This window comes from Bombus vancouverensis, chromosome 11 (assembly GCF_051014615.1).
Source record: "Bombus vancouverensis nearcticus chromosome 11, iyBomVanc1_principal, whole genome shotgun sequence".
Taxonomy (NCBI): domain Eukaryota; kingdom Metazoa; phylum Arthropoda; class Insecta; order Hymenoptera; family Apidae; genus Bombus; species Bombus vancouverensis.
Genome location: NC_134921.1, coordinates 5668818 through 5683089, shown reverse-complemented (window position 1 = coordinate 5683089; position 14272 = coordinate 5668818). Strand labels below are relative to the sequence as shown.

Here is a 14272-nt window from a genome sequence, read left to right as displayed (position 1 = left end):
GAGTAAGCGATACTAATTTCGTCGATCGACCAGACGTCGGACTTTACGGTTCATTCTAATCTTCTACGCAGCCAGTTCCATTCGGCGGAGAATCTACGCACTTCGCGTTATATCGAGAACGCAAGAAATGTCCACATACATAAATATATTTCGACGCCCACATCGAGGTCTTTTTCCTTCGGTGAAAAATCGCTAGATGAAAAGAATGTTGCCGCTATAACTCGAGATTGATCGTTGATCCTTTTGATCAGACTGGGCAAAGTCTTCTACGCTGGAATAATTAGAGGATTTATCATTCCAAAGATCCGAAGAATTTTTCTCTACCATTAGATAGTCTCGTAAGTAAGATAAGATTTTTATAAGAGTTTGAAATTAACACGATGGAACTCGTTAGAATAGACGTTTTATAAAAGGAAATTACAATTCTGGTAAATTTGGAGGTAAAAGCGTTAAATAATTAGTAGAGACTCAAACTTAAAAAACTTTCGAGTGAAATAAGGGTTGAATAAAACATTAATTACTTTTTGCCAAATACAGATATTGAGAAATTTTTTAAGAAAACCTACTATTATTTATTCCCTTTTAATATTAACCCTTTGCATTGCATAAATATTAAGGATGTTGATAATATATAAATTGTTATTTAGTTCCACTAATTCTACTAATAAACAATTTTTTCTATTGTGTATAAATAAAAATCCATTTTTGAAACATAACTTTCGTTTCTAAAAAGTGTCAAAAGTCGTTAATTCTGTTGTATATCAAAAATATTTCAAAAAGGATTAAGAAGTATTCGGAAGTAAACTAGCGGAAGAAACCACAGGCAAATTAAGTGAAATGATATGCAAAAGCAAAAGATTCGCGTAACAATCGTTTAACGTGTATTATGTATAACTAAATAGCTACGCCTTGCTAGCGATTCTCTTCTGTGCATGATTAAGTTCGTTGGTTCGGTTTTTATTGTTGATTTCGACGCGAAGCTAGTAAGCATAAAGCCGACAGGGAAATAAAAAGAAGAAAAAAGTTCGTTCGTGGCCCATGGCCAATCTCAATTGTAGTCGTGCTGAAACTTTTTGCAGGAGGCTTGATTTATGACACGGCTTCAAACCAAAAGAGGCCCGCGGCCTTATCAATGCTATAATTCATACTTTCTTTCATGGTGTCGTAAAAAATAAATTACACCGATGGATGCATCGTATCGGTTAGTTTTGCCGGTTCGCTGTTTAACAATTCGAAAGGAACCCCTTGGTTATCAATGCAAATTCCCTTTCCATTCTTCCCTTTTTCTCTCTCTCTCTCTTTTTCTCTGTAATTTTCCCCTAGACTGTGTGTGAAAAGAAACGTATAAATATATATTCTCTCGGCTAACCTTAGAACTATTGTTCCAAGAGCGAACGTGCAAGTTAGTAAGTGGGTTCATTTTTACCGTGCAATCAATTTCTTCTTTGGGTTGCCTTCTTGGAAGTCCACGATCGGAGTAAGTCATTTCGCGGCTCGTCTCGCGGAGCCTTGAAGGTTGCTGGGTCGTTCAGGGCTAATTTGTAATTCCGGTGACGTTGGTTTTCTTCAAAGAACGGATCGTGAAAGTGGCCGTGCTAAATTAATGATCGGGCCGGCCGCTTGTTCGTATCTGTCAGTAGAATTAGTGGTGCTGGCTAAGCGTGGAATGACATATGCAAACTCTCGAGGCCGCAATCGTTCGAAATAGGAGCTCTTCTAGGCATCGTAGACTGCCTGCCGCCATAGTTACAGATGGATAGAATCGTGCATCATTATCATGCTCTTCGAGCGAGAATCGGATCGCGGATTCCCTTACAAACACTCTATCCTCTATCTTTCTTTATTAGAAATCAACACTTTGATATTTTCATCTTTTAATTGGACTTATCTTTGTGCATCGTATGCGATTTTCACTTTATGCGTTTTCTTCCATTAGAACTGGAATTTTCTATCCGTCATTTCTTTCACATACGTAGCAATTTTTTTTTATCGTATATTTAAAAAGTTGAATTTTATGAAGCGTAAATTATCACGTTCTCGTCGTGAGGCTCGGTAGTGAGCAAAAGGGAGAGAATGAAAGAAATGCGTGAACACAGTGGATCAATGGCGTGAAGAGATTGCATACTTGTCCCAATGCGTGCGATTGATACATTGACAAACAACGTGCTTTATCAGTCAACGAGAAGGGCACGTTCTACCAATGAGACTACGTTTCTTCTTATCATTGCTATCATCCTCGAGCCAATCCACGGTTGGTGATCGACAACGGCCGAGATGTTTTCATATTTTCAAGCCAATGAATAGGCAGAAGATCACTGTGCAACTGCGATGGCTGACCATAGTTTCCACTTTCTATGCTGAATACATTTTTTCCAATTAATTTGCAACAAATTGCCTAACCAGTTTCGATTATTCGAAAAAACTGAAGATTACAGTAGAAATTTTCCTTCTTAGTAATTATCTACGTATAATTTCAGTGGCAATCTTGACAAATTAGAAATCAGCATTTTTAATAGCTACATAATTAATTTTTGACGGATAGAGATAATTAATGGATAATTACGTTTTCGATGAACGATCTGTTTATTGAGATTTTGGTATTTAAAGAAACGCTTCACGCGATGACGTATTTTGTACGTTTTATCTTTACGGAATACGTAAATACACAAATGCTAGCAACGAAAAGTGGAGCATTCACATGTAAGATAGAAAAATTGGTGATAAATTAGTTTGGGCATTCGTGGACGAATGTGTGTGAACACACAGTGATAACTATACAGCGATAGGGTATTGACCCGTTTGGATTAATTTACGCAACTTGGCAAGAGAGCAACGCGTAAATTATGCGTACACGATGCATAAGCGTTTCTTTCGTTTAATGGGAGATTTATCAATCTACGGTTCATAAATTGCGCCGTAATTTCGATCGTTTTCACAACAAATAAAGCGTTGCGTAAGTTCCTTCTATTCACACAAAATTTGATAAAATAACGGAAAGAATTGAAAGATTGTGCTTAATTGCAACGCGCGTTCGTGAAAGATATAGATTTTTTCTAAACATCTTTTCTCCTTTCTCCTGCTTTCTTTCTCGATTTGCGTAATATTTGTAACGTCAAGTTACGAGGATAAGGATTATTAAAAAGAATACGTATACTTGCATAATCACTGCTTTATGACGTAAAGTTTGTGTATAAGTATGATACATGAATTAGACTGTTTACAATTTTATTACAATGTCGCGCAGCAGAGAAACCATACTGTTTGTTTAACTTGCCTATAGACGTATGTACCGCGGAATTATTGTAACAACGTTTCGCAATTAGGCAGTAACTGGTGACGATTCTACAATAATCGACAACGTTTCAACAAATAGAAGATTCTACAATTAAGAAATTATACGATTAATGATATTAGATTTCTAGAAAAGAAATTGTCATCTTGGAAGACGTTTTTTATTCGTAATGGAAACAATTTGTAATATCGTTATTTTCCTTTAGTTTAAACGTCCTTCCTTTCTGTCAATTGTACGTATAAAACGGGTAAAAAAAAGAACTAAGTACAAAGTACAAGTACTAGAATTAATTTTTTCATACGAAAAGAATTTTTATAATATATGAAAATTCGAGTAATAAAAAATCATTCGTAACAAAGCGTAGAAAAACGCACAGTCACGAAATCGAAAGATTTCTTTTTTTTTTTCTTAAAATTACTTTGCGTTGTAAAAACAACAAGTAATAAAATACTAGTATATCGTAGATTAAAAAATAGATTATAGAAGAGTTTTGTTGCTGCTATTCGCTTGTGCAACGATGAGTATCTCATTTCGTTAGAATTATGCTTACGCCACTGTAGTCTTGTTTCTTAATTAAAAAAGATTCTTATATCGAATAATCGAATACCAGATTCGAAAAAGAAACTATGGTAATACTATATCAAATAAAAAAATATATCAAACCTGAAAATCATTCGCCCATCGTTTTCATAAAAGCTCTCGTCGAAAGAAGTTTTACAAAGCTATGTCAATGATCACAACATTGTACCATTGAATCGTAACTATCAATAAAGCCTCTCTACTTAAACAATGAAAAAATATTCAACAATGATTGGTATTGTTTCTTTTTTTTCAATTCTTATATAAATTTCTTTTTTCTATTACGTACAAGTAGACTGAAAATCATGCATTACTCTATAAATTTCTCATAAATACTGTTCAACATAGTTAGTTATATAGTATTAAAATATGCACAAAAGGAAGCATAACTTATTCGTTGTACAAGTCACAAACAAAGAACACTAATTCAACCGTCCTAAATGGATAAAACGCAGCAAGCAGAATGAAATTGAACCTGTTATAAACATGTTATAAATGCAAATACTTTTTATATGTTTCTTTAAATAATGTTTCTCGAGTGTTAACTTTAGAGGATTTGCACAAGTAAAGCATTTGTTCAAGAATTAACATCAGATAGCGATCAGATCTACAAGTTTGTATGTACAAATGATTAATTTTTGGCAACAAATTCGATATATATATATATAATATGGAACTATATAGAATTATTGTTATTCTATTTTGGTAATCTAATAGGTGCAGTTTACAATTTTTTATAAATGTAACTATTAGATAAACTACATAATTCTATGTATTTATAATGTCACAATTAAATCGATGCTAATTATATAGCATCGAAATCACTACTTTTAATTAAAAAAAAAAAAAGAAAAAGAAAGAATAAGTTTCTTAGTACCAGTCGCACATACATCGCTGGTAGTGTTAAGTATATAAAAACAGATATATGTATAAAATTGTTCTTCCACCGCTAGACCATATCATATCGAAAACGCGTCGGCCATTAACTTTTTCATAATGTAGAATTTAAAACTACTTTGTCACGTATCTTTCGTATCACATAAACGATATATAAATATTTACTTAGTAATACAATTTACACTTTGCCATAGGTATTCGTAAAAGTTTTTCAAATTCCAGGTTGCATTTATGCTATATGGTATATCTGTTGTGAAATTTGTTTAAATCTGTAAGATCGTCTTTAAAATATATACAGAGCGCACGCACAAATTATTATCGCGACATTTCTTTCTGTATATTTGGTAGGAAACCAGGAGGGAAGGTATACAAAAAGATTGGCATCTTAATATTTTATCACTGGACAGCGTAAATTTCCCGTGTAAGCAAAATATAATATTTTCTTCTTTCTTCTCTCTCTCTCTCTCTCTCTCTGTCTCTCTCGCGCGCGCGCAGTACATGTGATACTTCTCTAGCTATGTGTTGTTTTCTCTTTTTCTTTAATAGGAATACAAAATGCTAATAAATTTCAATAAACCTTTGTCGCACAGAGATCAAAGTTTAAAAGGTACGACTTCCACGGTGTTGTCTTTGTTTCTCGTTTTCGATTGTTTATATCGTAAAGCTTCGGATCACGTTCTTCGTACTTACTTCATTACTCATTAATCAACTTTATTACCCTGCAAGGAACTGAAAGACGACATTTTCGATGTACCGCACTCCTTCTTCTCCTTCCGTTGTAGCCTGCTTTTTAGATTTTGCAAATAAACTTTGCACGTTCTTAAACCTCATTCGGGCGGTTGCGACGGATTGTTACTTTCATTTCGTCGTTGCAGTCGTTCTGGATGAGAGCAAGCTAGCTGGCTGAAGTCGCGAACGACGTCGTTGAAAGTTTCATCGCCGCTGATTCCGATCTCCGAGTCTTTCATCTCTTCGTTTAGAAGACCAAGTCTCAATCTGAAACATACATAAAATGAAATTACAATGAAATTTCCTTAATAAAATAAATTTACTTCGCACTTACAACGTAACAATGTCCGCATTAGCTTCTTTTACAGCTATTGACAGTGGCTTTACACCACTTTCATCTTCGATGTGTTGATCGGCGCGATGTTTTAATAACAAACATACTTGGGCAGTATGGCCTAGATATTTTAAACAAATAACCAAATTTATAGTAAACTTCTTAAAATATAGAATTTATTACAAACAGGAAAAGATATATACCTAATTCTGTAGCCAAGTACAGTGGTGTTTTCCCATCAGCATCTTGACAATTAATACGTGCTCCATTCAGAATCAGATATTCACAAGACATCACAGAACCCTGTATTAGACAAAATTAAATCATCAAAGAATTTAGACAACAATTTGTATACTTACACTTATAATTGCCTGATGCAGAGCGTTTCTTCCTCTGTCGTTAACATTCGTCCATGACTTATCAGCACCAGCTGCCAAAGCTGCACACATCACAGGAAGATTGTGTGCCGCAGCAGCTTTGTAAAGAAGCATCTCAGGATGCAAATTCTCGATATCCTCCTCGTCTGTGAACTCTTCATCTTCGCCGGCAGTCGAATCTTGGTCAGAACTTAATTCTAAGCTATTATCGATCGTTGGCTTTGGTAAATCGCATCCGAACATTAACACGTCGGATTCTATTTTACACTGTTTTTCCGTTCCCGCATCTTTATTCTCAAACGTATCTTTCACATCAGATACCTCTGTGCTTAAGGACACTTCGCTTTTTATCGACAGGCTATTCTCCGAATTGCTCGTGGCAATCGTATTGTCCTTGATTTCAGGAATAAGAAGTTCGTTCTCGATGTTCGATTCCGTATTGCTATCGACAGCCTTAGGATTACTTTCGTTTATGTCGCTACGTGGCCGTGCTAAAATTTTCCCATACAGTGTAGAATCATTCTTTAGATCCATATTCGTGCTGTCGTCCGAGCTTAATGAATTTCTCTCGGTTTTCTTCGCTTTATCGACCGAACTCAAACTTTCGATCGATGTATATTTGCTGTCGTCAGAGCTCGTCGAATGATGACCCTCTTTTACGGATGATAACGTTGTTGTTTTGTTGCGGTTAGCGCTATCGATTTTGTCGCAACTCCGCGGTCGACGACGCAATTTACGGACACTCCATTTGCGAAAATGCATTTTATCGCGACTCGTGTGTTGCCCAGACGAGATCATGTTGCTTAAAGGCTTCACGAATTTACGCTCTACATATTTCGCTCTTATCCAAGCTTCACGTATATTACTGTCAATTTACAACAAACATTCAGCTATATACTTTGATCAGATTTATTACTTTTGGCAGAAGAGTGAGTATTGCTTTTTATACTAGTGTTACGTACCCATTGCATTTTGGAGTAGCTCTAATAATATTAGAAGGTATTGGTAGAGCTTCATAAACATTATTCACTACAGTGTTTCCAAGCTCTGCCATTACTTTTAGTATCTCTGGTTCCCAGTCATCTAACGTCAGAGAACGAACTTTACTATAATGAACCCCTAAACTTCTATGCACTCCAGAGCATTCTGAAAAGAAAGAATTGTTGAAAGAAAGTTTTGAAGAAAATTTAATTATCATTATCGTGAAAAAGTGATTTATACCTATGCAAAGTGTAATTCCAAGATTGATACTGGCCCATCTTGGATTAGCACCACCACAATCACAGCAAGTATCATTTCCAGCAATTTTTAGGATTTGCTCCCAGACTCTATACAAAACAAAATTAATTATGATATTTTAAAAATATGGTTTAAATTGAATTAATTATTCAGTACAGTTTTTGATATATACCTTGATTTCGGTTTTGTCTGTTGCCTGTTCGATCCTCTAACATTTTGTGACTGTGATTCTCGTATGCTAACTATAGTACCAGCACCCATACCTCTTTGAATGGCAGCACCAATCGCTTGCTGCATGGCAGTTACCCATGCTAAATAAGCTTCTTCGCTATCAGCTTGTAATATGTGACTTCTATAAGTTAAATTTATTCTTTAAAGTTATTTAATTCAATAAAGCATCTAAATAGAAAATTCATGACTGTATAACCATAAAATAATCTATCACTATATCAAATTGTATTATGATTACTAATGACTGCTCACTTTGTAGGACTTAATACTTCGAAACAATTTCTTCTATCACAGTCAACTACTGGTTTCACAGTGCAAAGACGAAGATCTTCTTCCATAATAGTGAAATCATTATCACCAGTCCTTTTTCTATATACTAGTTGATGGTCTCTTAAACAAAACCACCTTCTGTTCCACGTTTTAAATGCATTACTAGTGCGTTTAAAGAGGTAGCCTTCCATCTTAGGATTACTAGGTACTGGAGAAGGTATTAAGTCTCTATTCGTAACGTAAATATGCCGATTTTCCATTTCTTTCTCGAGTTTTACGGAATCGGCCCTCATTTTAATTAAGTTCTCCCCGAGATCTTTTAGAAATGGATCCAAATCTTGCGCTAGATCGCTACCTTGATGGTAATAAGTAATACACGCATTCATATAATTAAGTAGGGTACCCAATATTTCATGTCGCTTACGCGCTTGTATCATCGTTAAAGAATGAATATAATCCAAAGCTGTATGCCGGAAACAGGATCTCGTAGCTGATAAAATATTTGAAGTTTCTTCATACTCTGCCGGTCTGGACTTTGGAACTTGGGAATTTCGGTTTAATGCTATATCTAAGTCTGCAGAGATTTTTTCAAAGTAATGGCGAGATTCTTTCACCCTCTTAATGTCACTAAAAAATAATAAGAATGTTATATAAGAACAATAAGAATATTAAGAATGTTACATGTGTATACAGATAAATATGTAGATTACATATGATTATGTAATTAATTAGTTAAATTACCTTTTGATGAATGAGTTAAGATCTTTAATTACTGTCCTAGATGCTTGATCTAATAAAATAGTATGAAACTTGTTCATTTCTTGTAAAGCATGAATTAGTTTATTGAGTAAGGCCATTATCTCTGAATCATCAGTAAAGTAAAGAGATAATTCCCACAGGCTATTGGCAAATTGGCTGGAAACAAAACAATGCATACAGTAATTTTTTAATATCTTTTTAAATAAATAGATTAGAAAAATTCTAAATAGAAATAGAGTCATCACATAAATTAAATATCAACATTAAGGGTAATTTGTTATATTAAAAAGTATTTAAAATAATAAAAAAATGTTTGTTTTACAAAAAAATATTTTTATTTGAACATAATATAAAAGATCAATAGGAAGTGCATAATCCCTGAGCAGCAAGTGTTTCATCTGTATCACTGTATATGTTAAACTGGCTACCATATGTATGAGTCATTCTCAACAGAGCTGTAATTCATATGTTTCCTGACTCTTCTCTATTGCTTGGTATCACCCTCTTCCATTTTATCATTGAATATATTTCACTTGAAACGATCAGTAGTTCCTTAATGACATATTTTATACAACCAATCAAATATTTATGGCTCTGTTATAAGATTCTATTAACCATGATGTAACTCCAATTCATTAATTACATATAATTTACAAATCATAACATACCTTTGCTGTCCTACAAAAAGTTTTCCAGTGTCAATCATCTGGCTACAGTTTTTTAACACCTGTAAAGATTTTTATTTTTAGCTTTTCTCAGAAAATAGATGATTATCACAATAATTCTTTTGATAGCTATGAGATTGCTTATGTAACATAGTCTACTACAATGTAATTGACAATGCAGGAAACTACTGTCAAAATAGATTGACAGTTAAAATTATTACATTTAAATTCCCTTAGTAATTTATAGTATCAATAATTTATTTTGGAGTAATACGAAATAACATAACCTTTTTACATTACTATAAATAATATAATATGGCTAGAAAAAACTTTCATATCTTTTTCACCTCATTTCTCTTTTTTTTATAAATTATTTATGAATACCTTGTCTAATTTTTGTTCGAGTAGATCAACGTTTGCCTCTACTTCCTCGATGCAGGATCTACGAAATAAGAAAGTAATATTCGCAAGATACTTATTTTTATTAATCAAACGCATTATCAATGTGGTGCATTAAGTGATATTATTCGAAGTTGCGCGTGCATGGAGTGCAACAGAGTAGAGCACACTAAGCAAACACAGAGATAGAAGCGTAGATTTTTCAAGTGATTCTCACCGAAACTTTGGCGTGTCTCGCAAACATTCCTCGAACTCGATTAAAGGCTTCATTTTGTACTATCCGTTGCCAGGAATTTTCAAGCGCAGTATCGTCCGACGAACTGCAATCTTGAAATTTTTCCGTTCACTATTTCCCATCAAACAGCACGATCATTTGGAAAGACTATTAACATAAACCGTTCGCATTCGCGGAGAACAACACATTCCCCTCTCTTCTGTCAAACAGAGTACAACACATTGAAGTTATCCCAAGCACGAGCCAGTGTTTGTCAGTACTGGCAACATCCACGTAAAACGAAATAACTTCGCAAAGAACGTATTGATTCTCTCTTGAAATATGTTGGGTCAAGTTTTTTCTTTCAATGATTCTTCTGTATAATATTTTGTCGTTATCCATTCTTCATTCGCCTTTTTCGTAAGACAATAGTTCGTAGAGATCGTCATCTGGTGAAAGTACCATTTCCTTTTCTGTGGTACGACTTGCACGATTGTATTTACATACATGCTTGCTCACTTCCGAAAGCATATACGATAGGGAAAGTCATTCGATATTTGTAAACATCAAACAAAGTAAGTTCACCTTATGTAATGAACGTGTGCTCTGTTTAAATTTTCTTGATTAACGAAATGGCTTTTGAATCTCGGTAATAATATTAGAGCGAAGAGTATATGAAAATTGAGCAGTTTCTAACCTATCATATATAATGTTACTTTTAAGTCTGAATGGATTACAAATCTATAAATAGACACTTTATAAGTCTGTGGTTATAGTAATGGATTTTTCTTGGTTATTTTTAGGAGATTTGTTAGGTACCAACACGTTGGTTTATTCCATTGATTAATGTTTATTCAACAGGTTCAATATGACTGCTGGAACTACTACAGAAAAGTCAACTAGCAATCCTTTGGAGCAATTTGTATTGTTAGCAAAAACTGCCAAAGGAGCAGCTGCCATAGAGCTTATTAAGCAAGCGGTAGAGACACCAGGAGTGCATGTATTTGGAGAGTTATTAGATATGCCTAATATCAAAGAATTAGAGAATGGACCTTATGTTCAATATTGGAATACTCTGAATTTATTTGCCTATGGGACTTATAAAGAATATTTAGAAAATAAAGATAAGGTTTTAGAATTGACTGCCACTCAAAAGAAAAAGCTCCAACATCTGACCATTGTAACATTAGCCACAAAGTCCAGATGCATACCATATTCTTTATTATTGGAAGAGTTAGATATAAAAAATGTTAGAGATTTAGAGGACTTAATAATAGAAGCGATCTATGCAGACATAATACATGGTAAATTAGACCAAAAAAATTCACAGTTAGAGGTGGATTATGCTGGTTTAGGACGCGATGTTAGGCCTGACGATACAGGTGTTGTGGCTGAGACATTAGCTGCTTGGGGTCAGGCTTGTGATACAGTGTTAGCATGTATCGAGGAACAAGTCACAAGAGCTAACGTAGAAAAACAAAAGGCTACTTATCACAAAGAAAGGATACAGAGAGATGTAAGTAACATGTACTCTGATAAAACACAAATGCTTGTGCTGATAAATTTCTATTTTTTCTGTTGTTAGATTGCTAACATAAAGAAGTCACTTGCTGCGCAAGCTGGAGGTGGTGGTGTGCAGGAAGCTGATATGGCCGGAGGCAGTTCTGGATCTGCAGGAAGCGAATCAAGCAGGGAAGCATTGTCAGCTCCACCGGATGCAAAGAAGAAGCAACAAAAGGTCAAAGGTATTAAAGGCAGTGGTAAGTTCTGGAAGACAATTCAGTAATCTTTTATTATACAAAATGTATCTCATCGATGATAGGATTGTAGTTGTTACATGTAATCTGCATTAAAACCCTTGCAAGCCTATGTAAAACTGCGATAAACAATGATGGTAATACAATTAAGAAGCACCATTGTGAACAAAGGGAAAAGTTCATTGTCATATTTTGGCATACCATACCAGATTCTAGATGGATTGAATTTTCATTAATTTTAAAAGAGAATCTTGTAAATATATGTAATGAGATATGGCATTATAAGTCACTGTTATGTTTGTTTAATGATATTTATATGAAGATTTTGTTACATTAAAGTTGCAAATTTTTTCTGAATTGTCGTTTATATTATGTGTTAGAGAAAATCGAAAGAAAGTGGGAGAGGGTAATATATAAACAAATTTATTCGTTCTTTTTAAAGTAATAACTTGAGTTAACAGATGCGAGGATAAGGTAACTTAAATATTTGAGACGGAACGAAGGAAAATTATAAATTTATTTGTACGTTGTACCTGGCTTTAGGTTTCGAATCGGTATTATTAATAAATTTTATATTTTATCATTGACATTCTTGGAAGACTAAGTATATTTTAATTTAGCGACTTTGTGTTAGAAAAGTAATTCAGTCATTATTATTAAACAGTATAAGAATTTTTCATTGTATAATCGCAAATTCTCTATTTTACTGCACACTAGATTAGCTGTGGTTAAGAAATTAAAATTATTGTCAAAGAAAATTACCGAGCATTATTGAGTAAATCGTTTTAAACACGTACTTGCAACTAAACTTAATATCGAATTAGTAATCTATTGTCAGCGATTCAAAGCAGACAAATGTAAATCGCGAACGAAACCATGTCACATGTCACATGATACATGGAGAAACACAATTGTGATCGTCCTCACATCGATACCTTAAAAAATGAGAGAAAATGACGAACATTCTCTTATATGAAAGAAAAAGAAAGGTACTTTTATAACGAATGAGCTTTCAAATTTTTGTAAAACGTATAGCATGTACGAGAGTTTTTTTTAGTCAGGCCAAAGATTTTATATTTTGCGTTTTAAGGTGTGAATGATAACGAAACAGGGATTTGACAAATTTTATAGGTAAGTCTGATAGCTGTTGCAATGAATCTGCATATCTGTTATTGTACCGTGCCTACACAGAATATTGTCATCATTGGATGACGTTAGAATTCAGTGTGATGAATTGCTTAAATGTGTCTCATACAGTATTAATCGTTTTCATCGTCTCTGTTAACATTCGTATTGTCTTTTTTCTTCTTCCCTACAAAGACGATATATAACGTAGCCGTCACGAGAGGTGATGAAGTGTAACTAGTCGGATCGATCATTGTTATTAAAAAAAGTAAGAGAAAAGGGAAGGTTGTGTGTTTAGGAGGATGTAAACGGTATACGAACGACACGTTGCTTAGTGAACAAGAAATGTCAGTCGAATTACAAAACGTTGTAATTGCTAATGGAATAAAAAGATAATTTATTTTAGCGAGGTTTTTCTATTTCTCTGCACCCTTTAACGCCTTTCCTTCACGTCTGTGTGCTACAAGTGATCGTAAGGCTTAAAATAAATTTGGTTCGTAATATATTCCCTTTGTAGATGTATTTACTTAGCGTAGGAGTAAATAGGAGTTTAAAATAGATAATAGTATCAATATCAGTTTCCCGTTTCGATTTATGGGAATTTTCCTTATTTTTACACTTTTCATTATTCGTAGATAAGCTTTTTGTATCTAGCTTATTGGAAATAAATGCTACCGGAAATCATGGTAAAGTTTTATTCTGTCCTAGAGTGGGCGTTTGTTTAACAGTAGAAAATCTTAATTTATCCTGTTTTTCTCACAATGTAACAATGTGTATAATAGGTGCAAGTCACAAATGATACGCCTAATGGGGATTTTCAGGATCCACTAATCCGGTAAGGCACCATGAACTGAACGATGAGCCAAATTGAGAAGTTCATCTTAGGTGAAACCTCGTGGCATATCACCAACTCGATCTTGGATTCTATCTGTCTGTCTGTCTGTCTGTCTGTATCCACGTCATTATACGTACAGTGCATCTTTTTCTCTGTAACCTTTTTGTACTTTTTGAGAAATAAAACAGATCCTAAAAATTAACACGTCATTATTGTAAAGCCTCGTTCAAATTGGTCAAGTTAGTTGAAATCAAGTCGTTTGAATTCAAGTAACCTGACTTCAAATGGATATCTAAAGGAATATTGCGTTGAAGAGAGTGATTGTTATTGTTAATGTCAAACGTTAACGAGATATAATAAAAATATTATATGTGAAATATGGTTTAATACAAAGTTTGGACAAATTTGATTTTGGGAACCAATATAAGTAAGTACGAAATTGAAAATATAATTATTATCATTCCTTTCAAGTTAAGGAATAATTTAAAGAGTCTCAGCTTTTCTTGAAACTTTAACGCATATTTAAAATCGAAGAAAATGATATGTTTGCATTGTTAAAATATTTCAAAT

General features: G+C 33.9%; 2 protein-coding genes and 1 long non-coding RNA gene across 6 annotated transcripts in view; 2 read left to right on the top strand and 1 right to left on the bottom strand.

Moving 5' to 3' along the window:
* Positions 1-14272, top strand: part of LOC143303306 (uncharacterized) — a 341397-nt gene that overhangs the window by 24857 nt on the left and 302268 nt on the right. The gene's annotated exons all lie outside the window — the stretch shown is intronic.
* CenB1A (Centaurin beta 1A) lies at positions 3152-10196 on the bottom strand. Its single transcript, XM_033338994.2, has 12 exons — positions 9989-10196; positions 9757-9814; positions 9376-9434; positions 8690-8863; positions 7931-8575; positions 7620-7799; positions 7430-7536; positions 7171-7354; positions 6191-7073; positions 6035-6134; positions 5832-5952; positions 3152-5764 (listed from the first exon to the last, which is right to left on the bottom strand). Exons 1-12 carry the CDS (start codon positions 10039-10041, stop codon positions 5596-5598), a joined length of 2733 nt encoding a protein of 910 aa, XP_033194885.1. The 5' UTR covers positions 10042-10196; the 3' UTR covers positions 3152-5595.
* CSN7 (COP9 signalosome subunit 7) lies at positions 10348-13904 on the top strand. 4 transcript variants are annotated; one of them, XM_033338995.2, is made up of 4 exons: positions 10348-10560; positions 10847-11501; positions 11571-11745; positions 13689-13904. In XM_033338995.2, the coding sequence occupies exons 2-4, from the start codon at positions 10854-10856 to the stop codon at positions 13736-13738; spliced, it is 873 nt and encodes a 290-aa protein (XP_033194886.1). In that variant the 5' UTR covers positions 10348-10560; positions 10847-10853; the 3' UTR covers positions 13739-13904. The 4 variants fall into 4 exon arrangements, with proteins under 4 accessions (XP_033194886.1, XP_033194887.2, XP_076478678.1 ...); XM_033338996.2 differs by lacking the exon at positions 10348-10560 and adding an exon at positions 10603-10634; XM_076622563.1 differs by lacking the exons at positions 10348-10560; positions 13689-13904 and adding exons at positions 10603-10634; positions 11816-13272.